General features: G+C 35.5%; 1 protein-coding gene across 1 annotated transcript in view; it reads left to right on the top strand.

Annotated features, from left to right (window-relative positions):
• The window catches only part of LOC116581953 (A disintegrin and metallopeptidase domain 3-like), a 134,197-nt gene that overhangs the window by 26,868 nt on the left and 92,226 nt on the right, over nucleotides 1-15,103 (top strand). Inside the window, exons 5-6 of the mRNA XM_032329296.1 lie at nucleotides 5,934-6,010; nucleotides 6,475-6,652. Coding sequence (XP_032185187.1) covers nucleotides 5,934-6,010; nucleotides 6,475-6,652 — 255 coding nt within the window. The remainder of the gene's footprint in view (nucleotides 1-5,933; nucleotides 6,011-6,474; nucleotides 6,653-15,103) is intronic.

Consider the following 15,103-nt stretch of genomic DNA (forward strand, 5'->3'; position numbering starts at 1 on the left):
CAGTTATTTTCAGCTCTGTGATTTCTGTTTGGTACTTTATTTTTTTCAAGTTTTTATTTAAATTCTAGTTAGTTAACATAGTAAAGTGTGGTATTAGTTTTAGGAGAATTTAGTGATTCAGCACTTACGTATAACACCCAGTGATCATCATAGCAAGTGTCCTCCTTAATATAAATCACCCATTTAACCCATCCCCCACCAACTTCCCCTCCATCAACCCTCAGTGTGTTCTAAGAGGCTCTTATGAAAAAAATAAAAATCTATTATGGTTTGTTTCTCTCCCCACTCCCTTTTTTTCCTTTCCCATATGTTCATCTGTTTTGTTTCTTAAATTCCACTTATAAATGAAATCATATAGTTTTTGTCTTTTCCTTACTGACATATTTTTCTTAGCATAATAGATTCTGGATCCATCCACCTCATGCAAATGGCAAGATTTCATTTTTTGATGGCTGAGTAATATTCCGTTATATATTAAAAAATCACATCATATCTTCTCTTTATCCATTCATCAGCTGATGGACATTTGGGTTCTTTTCATAGTAATGCTGCTATAAACATCAGGGTGCATGTACCGCTTAAAATCTGTATTTTTGTATTCTTTGGGCAAAATCTTAGCAGGGCAGTTCCTGGGTCATAGGGTAGTTCTATTTTAAAATTTTTGAGGAACTTCTGTACTGTTTTCTGGAGTGACTGCACCAATTTGCATTCCCACCAACAGTGTAAGAGGTTACACTTTCTCTGCATATTTGCCAACATTTGTTGTTTTCCGATTTGTTAATTTTAGCCATTCTGACAGGTGTGAAGTGGCAATTCATTGTGGTTTTGATTTGTATTTACCTGAAAATAAGTGATGTTGAACATCTTTTCATTTGTCCATAAACCCTCTGGTATCTTCTTTGGAAAAATACCTATTCATGTCTTCTGCCCATTTTGTAGTTGGACTATTGGTTTCAGCTGTTGAGTTTGATAAGTTCTTTGTATATTTTGGATGCTAATCCTTTATCAGATATGTCATTTTCCAATATCTTCTCCCATTCCATAGGCTGCCTTTTAGTGCTGTTGATTATTTCCTTCACTGTGAAGGTTTTTATCTTGTTCAATTTTTCTTTTGTTTCCCTTTCCTCCAGAAAAGTGTCTAGAAAGAAGTTGCTGTGGTCAGTGTCAAAGAAGTTTCTGCCTGTGTTCTTCTTTAGGATTTTGATGGCTTCCTATCTTACATTTAGGTCTTTCAGCTATTTTTTTTTTAAGATTTTATTTATTTATTTGTCAGGGATAGAGGGAGAGAGAGAGCGAGCGAGCACAGGCAGAGAGGCCTGGAGAGGCAGAGGGAGAAGCAGGCTCCCTGCTGAGCAAGGAGCCTGATGTGGGACTCGATCCCAGGACACTGGGATCATGACCTGAGCCGAAGGCAGCCACTTAACCAACTGAGCCACCCAGGCATCCCTCCTTCAGCTATTTTGATTATTGTTGTTTATGGTGTAAGAAAGTGTTCCAGTTTCATTCTTTTGCAGGCTGATGTCCAGTTTCCCAATACCATTTGTTGAAGAGACTGTTTCTTTTCTATTGGAAAAAGACTTTTATTCCTACTTTGTCAAAGATTAATTGACTATAGAATTATAGATCCATTTCTGGGTTTTCTCTTCTGTTCCATTGACCTATATATCTGTTTTTGTGCCAGTAGCATACTGTCTTGATGACTACAGCTTTGTAATATATCTTGATGCATGGAATCATGATGTCTCTAAGCTTTGCTTTTATATTTCAGGGTTTCTTTGGCTATCTGGGGTCTTTTGTTTTCCCATACAAATTTTAGGATTGTTTAACCTAGCTCTGTGAAAAATGTTGGCATTTTGATAGGGAGTACATTAAATGTACAGGTTGCCTTGGGTAGTATAGATATTTTATTAAAAATATTTTTAAATTAATTTATGGGAGAAGGGGCAGAGTGGGAAGGAGAGAGAGAGTTAGAGAATTTTAAGCAGACTCCCTGCTGAGCACAAAATTCCATGTGGGGCTTAATCTCAGGGCCATGAGATCATGATCTGAGCCAAAATCAAGAGTTGGATGCTTAACCAACTGAGCCACCCAGGTGCTCCAGGACACATGCTGATCTGTTAGGGGTCTTGCCACACTCTGGTCAGTGCCAGTTTGTCCCTGAAACCAGTCATATGACCACACAGCAGTTCAGAGTTTATGGTAAAGTTAAGGTTTACTGCCCTCAGCTGGTGTCTCTGTCTCTGTGCTAGTGAACAAGGCAGCACAGTGTCGGGCAGGAGTCGGACACTACTAATTATTTCGTCCTTAGAAAGGCAATTCCAACACTCCCAAATGCACTCAAAGAAGGGGAACTGTTTTTCCCCATTCAACCCATGGGATTCTCAGACCGTGCTGCCTATTCCTGGACTTTTGCCCACCTTCCCCACTTGCTAAGCCCACCAGGCACCACCCCAGTGATGTGTGGACTTCTAAATCTTCATCCTTTGAGCTCTGCTGCTTACAAAAACTTGTAGTAATCAGCCTCTCTCCTTTTCTCAGTCAGTGGTTTTGGGACAGTTTTTCTTGTGCAATCCCTTGTGCACACTTTCACTCTTTTTCTCTCCCTCTCTTTCTCTCTCACTCCTCTCTCCGTAATCAGGGTTCCCTCCCCTTCACAGCACCCACAGTTCTCTTCTCCCCCAAATCAAATCTGTGCAGTTCCTATATTCCACAATGTGGCTGTTTCTCTCTACCTGTAGATGTGCAGTTTGTTCTCTGTCCTCAGATTGATTTATTGGGTGTTCAGAATAATTTGATATTTACCTAGCAATGTTCAAGGGATAAGGCAAGTTCAGGGTCCCCTTCCCCTCCTCCATCTTAATTCTATCATCTGTTTCATACTTTAAGAAAATATTTTCTATCCTTTTTTGAAATTCCCACTTTGTTCAAGCATTGCTCCCTTGACCTCTTTGAGCATTTTTAATTCTCTGTGAAGTAAACTATTTAAATTAACTTCATTAGAATTGGTTTCCAGAGATATCTTCTTTTGTTTGAAACTTCTTTTCCTGATCCTTCATTTTACTTGACTCTGCTTTGGTTTCTGCTCTTTAGGCAAAATTAATTGCTTTGAACTAGCAATTGTCTTTACTGATGGGCCCTGCACATAAGAGGATCCTAACAAGTCATCCTGGCCAATGATTATGGGGGTCTCTACCAAATCTTTTATCTCTTCAAAAGGAAACATGCATCTGTCTTTTTCTGCTCTGTGTCAGGCAGGAGAGAGAATCAGTAGCATCTGCCCTCACAAGCTTCTGCCTCTATTCTCACCCTGGCAATTCTACCATTCTTGGTCTGTCTGTACTGCAGGATTGGTGAGACAGATGCCAATTCTTTGGGAACTTTTGGTGAAGTAAGAAAACTGCATGCATGGATCAACTTTTTCTTCCCCAGGGAGAAGCAAAGCTGGCATCTTTTTGTCCATTTACTCTGTGTTTAGTGGGGACACAGGGGGAGAAATCAATAGTGTCTACTAGCCTAAGTCACCATCTCCATTTTTGCCTGGATTTTGGCTAGATTTTGCTGAATCTATTAGAGCTCCAAGACAGGTGAAATGGGTTCTAGTTCTTTGGATAACCCCTCCAGAAAAATTGGGGCACTAGACATGGACAAACCCTTCTCGTGCTCCGGGTCAAGCTGGGAGCCAGAGTGTCTTTTTGTGATCATATTGCAGTGGACTGGGGCAATGTCCTTGTTGAAAGGGTATGCCAAATCTTCAGATTGGCTGGGTGAGTCTGATTTTGCATTCTTCCAGAGTTTGCAGGGGCCTTTTATTAGTTTCTGTTTCCTTATAAAGGAAATATGTCTGTGAATTGCTGCTGAATTAGTTTTTTGTTTTGTTTTGCTTTGTTTTTGTTTTTTTGCTTTTGTTTTTTTTAGGGATGGAGGGTTCAGGGCTTCCTGTTCCACCATCTTTCTGGTCAGAGTTTTAGCCTTTATTTTGTTAAATACTTTTTAGCCCCAAATTCTTTCTGTTCTTCTTGTCAGATTCTGATATGTATTTTAGATCTTTTGTTATTGTTCCAAGTTCCTTGAGGCTCTATTCACTTTCTTAGTTCATTTTTCTCTGTTTTACATATTGATCAACTTCTATTATATACAGATCAACTTCTGTTGATCTGTTCTCAAATTCACTGATTCTGTCCTTGCCATCTCCACTCTACTTATGAGCCTATCAAATATTTTTTTGTAGGTTTGTTTATTATATTGTTTAGTTAAAATATTTTTCTTTTTTATGGCTTCTATTTATTTTCTGCTCTTTAATTTTTTCAACATTATTTGTAATTGGTTACAGAAGCAATATCTTCACAGCTACTTTAAAGTCTGTTAGTTCCAACATGTGACTCATCTCAATATTGTTATCAGTTGGTTTTTTTTTTTTTTTTTTTTTTTTTCCTCATTCTTGTGATTTTCTTTGTTCTTGGTTTGGCATATGATTTTTGGTTGTATTCTTAGCATTCAAATCTAGTTTTTAGACAGTAACCCAGGTTAAGTTTAGATTTATTGTGGTTTGTTGTACCAATAAAAATTTCACTTTTTGGGGGGGTTAATACTATTGTGATTCATTCTTCTGGCTCTTCTCAAATGCCCGTTTGATCTTTGCTGCTGCAGCCTCTAGTGGTAAAATCTACTTTCCTGGGTCTTGGTATTGCTAGGTGGGGTTGGTTGATGAAGGTCCCATGGGATAGAGAACATTTATTCTGTCTCTTCTCTAACCTTGTCAGTTCATGTCTCACTCTCTCTGTTAGTGCCCCATGGGTGAGGAAAGTTCTTATCTGGGTCATTTTTTGTGCTTTGTGTTGGGAGTGTTGAGAATTTATCTTCTGAGGCTCATTTTCTCCCCTGGCACAAGGCCAGAAGCTACAGAGACTGAACTACTCTCTGCTGCTGGGTAGAAGGTTGGGACATGGTTTGCCTTATACCTTTTTGTGAAGGAATTGTAGCATAGTCTGCTGGAACTAGTGCAGGAAGAGGTAGTTGCTGCTGCTCCTTGGTCTGGGTCAGAGGATGCTCTGCCACTATTACTGGGTGGTGGATGGGAGGTAAGCCTAGTTTTAAGAAAAAATGAATGGTTCCTGATGGAGAGGTATGTCTGGGAGGAATAACTTATAAACTAACTCATAGGCGAGAATGTGATAACACTGAAGTTTTTATAGCACAGCATTAAAGGAATAGGTTGGACTCTAGATATCAGCAAAATTTTAAGGCAGGAAAAGGGAATATTCACTGAATGAGAATATTAGGGGCAGGCCTGGATAAACTCATGCTGTGAAAGTTCATGGTACAGAGAGCTTGAACTAATGATGGTGAAATATTAAATAGATTGAATAATATGGTGAGATATTAAAGAGAAATAAAAATGAGGAAATATCAGGATACTTTTGGGTAACTTAGAAAAAAAGTGAAATGTTAACATTGGAAGTCAAATTAATATTATTTATATTGAGTTAGGAGTTATAGATTATATATTCAAGAATGTCAACTATACTCAAATAAAAAAATTAACCTGATAGAAGAAAAAAATCTGAGTCATTAAACATAATACTGTAAAATAAACTAAGATCATAGAACAGAGTAAAGCAGAAAAAATGTTTACAAGTTAGAAAAAAAAAACAAGAAAATTGTGGCTGAGAAAGAAAAGATAAGAAAGTTATTCTTCAAAAACTTAGAATTATAGCAAGAATTATTTTGCAGAAGAACAGCAAGAGTCATTACTTGTAGGTAAAAGTGGTTTAAGAGAAATAGGCTATGGGTAGGTAACAAGGAAGTGGGATATCTGGTGAATAATATATGGTAATGATTAAATCTGAATGTTTGATGATGACTAGGAAGTAACGGTAAACCAAAAACTTTATTTAAAATCATTCATAAATGTATCTTCATATACTCCCATTTAGGGCCATTGCTTTTATCAAGGATATGCCACAGAAGTTCCAAAATCAGCTGTGACGCTTAGCATCTGTTCTGGACTCAGGTAATGGCATATTCCAGAGGCGTACATGATGGAAAATTTTGCATGACTCTCTAATTTTTAGAAACATCTTGAAGGATAGAGTGAAAGCAAAGAAAATAGACTTTGGTTATTTCTTCTCATATACTTATCTCTTCCTCCTCATCATTTTTCTTATCTCTTTGTCTCCATCCCAGGCTTGCAGTCATAGAATTTATGCAGGAAAACTCCCCCTAGTATGAGGAATATTCACATTCCTCAGTCATACTAAAACCACAGTAATCCTAAATGACATAATAGACAGAAATTGGTAAAATTAAGTTTGAAAGTTTATCCATGTAAGAAGGGATGATTCTTAGACTTTAGACTACAAAGACCACTATTAAATTTCTATGAAATGTTCTTATTTAGTGGTGATTTATATTCTCAGGGGAAAATCTATATTAATTATCTTTTTATTTCTTTTTTTTATGTGTTTAATTATCTAGGGGATCTTTGCAATTGGAGAATGTCAGTTATGGCATTGAGCCATTGGAATCTACAGCTGTATATGAGCACATGCTTTATCAAATAAATAATGATAAAAATGATTTTTCTCCCTCAAAAGAAAATTTTCTTATGCCACATTTGGTACGAAAGTCCTACAAGATCCTTGTGAAATCAAAAGTAAGTAACTCCTTTTACGAAATCTTTGTGTTACTTCTAATAAATTTATTCACATTGAGATGTGTTATATTTGGGAAAAAATTTAACTGATATTGACTCTACTATACTAAAACCTTCTGTTGTAAGATGCTTATTTTAAATATGTTTTTGTTTACTCATAGTATTTAGAAACTGTAATAGATACAATTCCATATAATTTAAAAATCAAAGTACTCACATTTCCCTAATTGGAGGTGTTTTTATGCATATGAACACAGTTTCATTGTTACCAAATTTGCATAATACTAATATAATGATATCCAAATTTGCTTATTATTAGTTTGTCTATGTTTTCCTTGACAATACATGTTGTCTTTATTATTTGATAAAAAATTAAAAATAGAAAAGAGGGAAGAAATTATTCCAAAGATCATCATCTAGAAATAGTGCTTAGAATTTTGGATTATTTGTTCCAATTCTTTTTCTATATCTAGTTACAAATGTAGATTTACAAATATATTTTTTCAAACAAAAAATGAAACAACCACATATGCCTCTTTGAAATTTCCATTTTGCTATTAAGAGGATAATACACATCATGTTACACTTACTATTATTTACAATTAAATAATATGCATGTTAACATCTATTAAAATATTAAACGTATGCATTTTTCAAGGAAAAAAGCATAGACCATAATGTTATTTTCTAAAGGTAAATGCACATTGCTGTGGTATCCACTGTGATCATTTTTTTTAAAGATTTTATTTATTTATTTCAGAGAGAGAGATCACAAGTAGGCAGAGAGGCAGACAGAGAGAGAAGGGGAAGCAGGCTCCCCGCTGAGCAGAAAGCCCCATGCGGGGCTCTATCCCAGGACCCTGGGACCATGACCTGAGCAGAAGGCAGAGGCTTTAACCCACTGAGCCACCCAGGCGCCCCTCCACTGTGATCATTTTGATGTATACTGCTCTATAGTTTTTCATATATATATATGCATAAACTTAAAATGTACATATTTTATACAATTATGTCATATTTTCATATTTATATTTTCACATTAAGTAACCAGTTTGCATGAATGTACTACAGTTTTGAAAAATTACACTTTGACTATAAATGCTTACATACAAAAGTAAGCATATTTCTCAAGGTTTTTTTGAGATATATATATGTATATACCTATATCTATATGTATCCTAACTTCCTCTTCATTTCTACAACTTTATATTTTATCATCGGTGGTTAAATAAATGAGTATCTGTCCACACACTGTCATCACAATTAGATATCACATTGAAGAGAAGTAAAACAAAATAATTATGAATGAAACCTGAATAGAATTTTTGATGAACTCTGTCTCCTTATTGCTTCAATTTGCTTTTATTTATTTTGATAATAAGTGGTATGAAAACAGATTAATAAAACTACACTTTCTGAAACTCAAAAAAATGATAAAGTGTAATTATATAGAGAGATGAAAATTTCATTTTTTTTAAATTAATTTTTTATTTTTTATAAACATATATTTTTATCCCCAGGGGTACAGGTCTGTGCATCATCAGGTTTACACACTTCACAGCACTCACCAAAGCACATGTGACCCCAAACTTTATGCCAACCTGGAAATCACCTGCATATTGAGATACAATATAAGATACAATTGAAACAATTTTCACTTGTGAAATAGAGCACTATCACATAAGTAAATTGAAAAACTTTAAAAGAGGCATGAATACTGCTCTGTGGCAGAGGAAGAACCTGAAGGGATGGACATAACTTTGGAAAAGACAAATAACACAGCACTTGAAGTCATCCCCCTCCAGAATCAGCAAGAAGTTAGAGATTAGACAACATACAGATAACATGCTGTCCCAATTGTCTGTTTTACCCACAAGAACCTGGGCAAATAACATAACCTTTCTCTGTTTAAATGTTCTTATCTATAAAATAATAATAATAAAAAAAATAATAATGATATTACCTACCTAATTCATACAGTTATTTCAAAGATTTAAAAAGTTTATAAGTAGAAATTACTTAGTATGTGGACAAATTAAAAAACTGATCAATAAAAATTACTACTATTAATAGTTGCTCACTATAGTTTCTAATGTAGTGGAGCAAGGTAATGATGGAAAATCTGAGTACAAAACAAAATGTAATAATGAAGTAAAATAGAGACAAAAATTTCAGAACGAAAGAAGAAACCAGAATTATCACTGCAGGAATGGAGATAAATAAGTATTGATATGTGTTTGTGAATTTTATTTTTCATGAAGTAACTCGATAATTGTTTTTCATCCTGAATTTAGTAGACTTATCTTTAAGTTTGGTTAGGCATTCTTTCATATATGACCAGTGCTTTTACAAGCACAGATATATAGAATTAATATCTTTACTATATCAGATTTTTAAAAGAAACAGAAAAAATAAAAGCTTAAACTTTAGATATATTGGTATAGTTTTTAAAGTAAACAGAAAAACCTTATAAACGAGGTAAACAACTTCTTCATAACCAGAGTTGAAAAGTAGATAGAAACCAAACAAAATACAGTAAAGGGCTTATCTGTTGAAAGCATCTTGGTCACATGCATTTACTCATCCCTTCTTTAAACCCCCCTAAAATGAAAATGGATTTTTAAAATGGCAAAAACATACAGAAACAAACAAACAAACAAACAAACAAAAAAACAGGAAAGGAGTAGTAACAATGGACAACGAATAGCAGATAGCTGGTTTAAGAACCTGAATTCTAAACTAGTAATTGGGATAGACTATAGGAAACTTGAAATACTGCAGCACTATTCAGATGTTTCTGGAATTGCACATCCAGTTCCCCTAGGGTTTTTAAAGGTGGACCTAAGAAGATAACTGGTTGAAAGTAAGTTGTGTAAGTAAGTAAGAAACCTTCATTTCCTTTCTTAACTAATTGTCTCTGATGTAGACTGACAGATTGTTGAAAGCTGTTTTCCTTGGGGAGTCTATGAAATGGGGACACCACGCACGGATGTTCTATTGTATTTCCCAATAGAGGAGGAAAACCACACTAAACTAGTGTGATTAAGTTAAACCTGGCACATTGGATATTGGGAACCAGTGTTACACATTCTAAGAAGTATATTGGAAGACCTCCTCTTCAGGAGGGAATCAAACCAGCCAAAATAAAAAAACAAACAATAAGAACAAAAACTAACCACATTAACAGTAGGGTTTTCCCAACCAACAACCCAGACAAAATTACTCTGTGTAAAGACAAAAGTTCATAAACTCCATATGTAGTCATAGAGATGTTGAAATAAGCTATTAAATGCTCAACTGCTAATATGAAGAGGCACTAAACATATGATGAAATAAGTTAGTATGAAAGGTAGAGACATGAATAAATCAAAATTTTCAAGTTTGAAGTACCAAAGAATACAGAGGGTGAGGAAGACACATGGTAGAAAAAATATTTTATCCACAAAATAAGAATGAAGTGATATTTTAAAAATAACTTTGAGGGGATAAGTAACAGTTGTTGGAAATGAAAAGTAGGATAATAAAAATGTAAAAATTCAATAGAAATTTCAAAGGATAAAATTCCAGAAATTACACAAAAAGAAAGAACAAAAATAGATGACAGAAATTTGAGAGATAAGGAATGGAATTAAAATAATAACATGGCTGCCCCCCTGGGAGACTCAGTTGGTTAAGCATCTGGGTTTCCACTCAGGTGGTGATCTCAGGATCTTGGGATAGAACTCTACATAGGGGTCCCTGCTTAGCAGGAAGTTTGCTTCTCCCTTTTTCTCTGGCCCTCCCTCATACTTATTCTCTCTCAAGTAAATAAAACATTTAAAAAAATAAAGTAACAATATGGATGATAGAAGTCTCAGTATGAATAAATAGAGAAAATTAGACTGAATAACTCATAAAACAATTTAAGAAAAATTCTCAGAATTATTTAAGACTGGGACACCTGGGTGGCTCAGTTGGTTAAGACTCTGCCTTCAGCTCAGGTCATGATCTCAGGGTCTTGGGATTGAGCCCCACATTGTGCTCCCTGCTCAGCGGGGAGTCTGCTCCTTCTTCTCCCTCTGCCCCTGCTTGTGTGCTTTCTCGCTCTCTCTCTCCAATAAATAAATAAATAAATAAATAAATAAATAAATAAATAAATAAATATATTAAAAAATCTTTTCAAAAAGAATTACTTAAGATGATTTCTAGATTGATATTTTAAAAATTGGTTTCTTATATATGACCAGAATGCAGAATGGCATGAAATTTTCCCACAGCAAAACTGGAAGTTGAAGGGCAATGGGGCAATTAGTGAAACAAAATAATTTCCAATCTGTAATTCTATACCAATCTAGAACTTCAGAATTGAGGGTTTTTTTTGTTTTGTTTTTACTAAAAACCATTTCTTCCTAATGTGAAATATTCTTCCCAATATATAAAACAAGCAAACCACAAAAGGAAGAAAGAGACTCTAATCTCATCCTAATTGAAGATAGTAGCCAGACACAATTACAACCAAGTCCAAAAACAATAGTTGTCAAATATTGTGAACTTTCAACCAAATGAAAGATAGAAGAAGTGTGTAAACAGGCGTCTTCAATCTGTATTTTTCATGAGAGTCACTATTACGTCAAATGCCACCAGATGTTGAAGCAAACAATTCTGTCAGTGGTTTAACAGGTTTATGTCTTGCTCATGAAAATACCAAAGTGGATGAAACTCTAATAGTTGATTCCCTTCCTAGCTCTGAATGGGGGCTCGTAAGGGCCCCATACTAATTTATTTGATTTTAGAGTAAGGGGGAAAGGGTATGTACATCCCCTTCCATGCAGTTGAGCCTGAGCAGGTGTCTCATTGACATCTTCTCTTAGAGAAGGATGCAAACATTTTTAGATAATTGGCCCTTCCTTCTTTCCCTCCTCCCTCCCTCCTGCCCTCTCTTTCTTTTTTCTTTCTTTACCTTCTTTCCTTCCTTTTTTCCTCCCTCCCTCCCTTCCTTCCCTCTCTCTCTCTCTTTCAAGATTTTATTTGTCAGAGAAAGAGAGAGCACACAAGCTGAGGAGCAGCAGGCAGAGGGAGAAGCAGACTCCCCACTGAGCAGGAAGCCTGACTTTGGACTTGCTCAGCAAGTAGCCCAATGCGGGACTTGATTCCAGGGCCCTGGAATCGTGACCTGAGCTGAAGGCAGACACTTAACCAACTGAGCCATCCAGGCAACCCATGATTGGCAATTTCTTATAATAAAGCAAAAGTGTAATAAAAGTCATTAATCCCCACCCACTGTTCAAGAATCGTTTGGCTTGAAAGAACTATATATATTCTAAAATAATAATAATTTGAAAGGAATAAACATGGAGTATATGAAATATAAACATAAAATATAGGATAGAAAAACACAAAATCCAAATTGAATGAAAAGACTGTATATACTGCCTATAGGTGCCACATATTGTTCTAAGAGCTTTATATGTGTGTGTGTGTATATATAAATACATATGTACATATATATAAAAATTATACATATAGCCAATCTTTCCAGTTCTTTAAACCATTCTAATGTTACCATTATCTCCCTTTATATATCAGGAAATAGAGATTTAGAGTATTTAAATTATTATCTTGGGAAATTCTCTGGTAAATGTAGCATTAAAACTCAAACCCAGAGAATATGACCCCAGAGATATGTTCAGTAGTAGTTTAATGGTCTACCTTCATACAGTCTGTTTAAAAATTCCTTGGAAGTGCTCAGGAAATAAATGTAAGTGAAAAATAAAACTAATTTTAAAATGAAAGACATTGATAAAAGAACTACTGAATAATGGTAGACATTGTGGTAAAACCCCAACTTACAATTTATGTCAACTTGACAGGGCCACATGGCCCAGATAGTTATTTTTTCTGGGAATTCCTGTGAAGTCGTTTTGTTTGTTTGTGTGTTTGTTTGTTTTTAAAGATTTGACAGAGAGAGATCACAAGTAGGCAGAGCAGCAGGCAGAGAGAGAGGGGGAAGCCAGCTCCCCATAGAGCAGAGAGCCTGATGCAGGGCTCGATCCCAGGACTCTGGGATCATGACCTGAGCTGAAGGCAGAGGCTCTAACCCCCTGACTCACCCAGGTGCCCCTGTGAGGTCGTTTCTGAATAAGATTAATCTAAAACAGTGAACTTTGAATAAAGCAGAACGTCCTCCATAATGTGGATGGGCCTCGTGCAATCAGGTGAAGTCCTGAATGTAGCAAAAGGATTGACCACACCCTTAGTAAGAAAGAATTCGCCAGATGATTACCTTTGTACTGAAACTGTAGCGTCAGCTCACCCTGGATCTCTAAATTGATGATTTCTAGACCTAAAGTATAATGTCAGTTCTTACTAGGTTTCCAGCCTACTGGCCTTTTATTTCTAGCTTTTGAACTTGCTAACCCTCCATAACATGTGATTCAATTCCTTACAATAAATCTAATTATAAGAAATAATCATATACATCTTACTGGTCCTGTTTTTCTGGGGAACCCTGAATAACTGAGTATGAAATGCTGATAATGGCAATTCAAGATAGTAAAAATATCATTAATGAATAAAGTAGCACCCAAGATACTTCTATTAAAGAATAAAATTTTTAAAAATACTCCTGAATTAAAAAAAAATTCTTAAGAAACCTGTCAACTTGAGATACAATATGATTAATATATTAGACTTTATAAATAGATAATGAACAATCTCAAAGGCATCTTGGCCTCAAAATCACCCATAAAAGTAGAGAAATAGACTGGCTTTAGCCTTTGACAAATGAAGTGCTTATAAGATAGTGTGTAATGTATATCTAGGGTATATAGAGTGGCTTCTCTGGAAGGCATAAAAATCCCAACAATTTTTTATCTAGTCAAGTTGCCATTATAGTTTAAAAACATTCATACTTTTTCAAGAATTTTGAGACTATAGTATCTATGGGACTTTGAGGCACTATTATTTAAATGAGTAGAGCAGAACAGGAATGAAACAATTTAACAGATTTATGTAGAAAGACACATGACCATATCAATAGTTCCAGAAATGTCATTTGGTCAAATTCAACACCCATTCATGATAAAAACTAGAATGTAGAAAACATCCATTATCTGTCCGTGCCCCTCACGTGAGCGTATAAGAGGAAGATAGCCATTTGCTGTCTTCACACCGCACCTGCTGGTGCCTTTATCTTGAACTTCCCAGCCTCCAGAACTGTGAGAAGTAAGGGTACATTGTTTAAGCCACCTAGTTTATGGCATATTTATAAGAGCCTGAACTGACTAAAATAGCCTGTAAGATTAGGAATAATGCAAGGCTGTCTGCCCTCACTGTTTCCAGCCAACTTTTTCCTAGAGTTTCAATAGGAGAAAAAATAAAGGGCATACAGTGTTGAAAGAAAAATAATGTCTTTTTTTTTTAAGTGACCTAACTCAGTACATAGAAAATATTATACAATTTCCACCAAAGTTATCAGAACTAAAAAGAGAGTCTAGCAGGGTCACAAGAAAGAAAGAAATTGATGTTAAAATGTTTAGTTAACCCAAATGGATCTGTAGAGTCAGTGTAATCCCAGTCTAAATTCCAGAAAACATTTTTTGTGGAAATTGGTTCTCAATTTTATAAGGAGAGATGCAAAGATCATAGATTACTCACATGGTTTTAAAAAACAAGAACAAAATGAAGGACTTACATTGTTTTTTTCTTAACGGGCGACAGTGTAAATATTTAAGATTTGTGGGGCAGGTGGTCTGTTGCAGCTACTTCACCTAGCCTTTGTGGCATGAAAACAGCATAGAAGATGTAAAAACAAATGGGGGTGACTCTTTTCCAATAAAATTTTTTTATAAGGCAGGTGGCTATATCTCGGGACATAGTTTGTGGACCTCTGCTATAGATATGCATATTTTTATTATTATTATTTAGATTTTATTTATTTATCAGAGAGAGAGAGGGAGAGAGCGCAAGCGCAGGCAGACAGAATGGCAGGCAGAGGCAGAGGGAGAAGCAGGCTCCCTGCCGAGTAAAGAGCCTGATGTGGGACTCGATCCCAGGACGCTGGGACCATGACCTGAGCCGAAGGCAGCTGCTTAACCAACTGAGCCACCCAGGTGTCCCTAGATATGCATATTATTATTGATATAAATGTTGACATATAGATCAGTAGTAGATCAGAAATAGACCCACATGCTATTGGCTGATTGATTTTCCACAAAGGTACTAATAAGGACTTTGGAAGACTAGAAATGATCTATTGAATGAGTGGTGCTAAAAGACTGGATATTCACGGAAATAAAATCAATTCTGGCCCTTATTCAGGAAAATTGAATTAAAGCATAGACTTAAATGTTAAGGTTAAACATAAAATTTATAGGAAACTTAAGAAAAACCAAATTAATGAGACACAAGCCTGTAAAAGATGTTCATTGGGAAAGATGTTCAATATCATTCATTAATCATCAGGGAACTGCA

The sequence above is a fragment of the Mustela erminea genome, chromosome 21 (assembly GCF_009829155.1).
Source record: "Mustela erminea isolate mMusErm1 chromosome 21, mMusErm1.Pri, whole genome shotgun sequence".
NCBI lineage: Eukaryota > Metazoa > Chordata > Mammalia > Carnivora > Mustelidae > Mustela > Mustela erminea.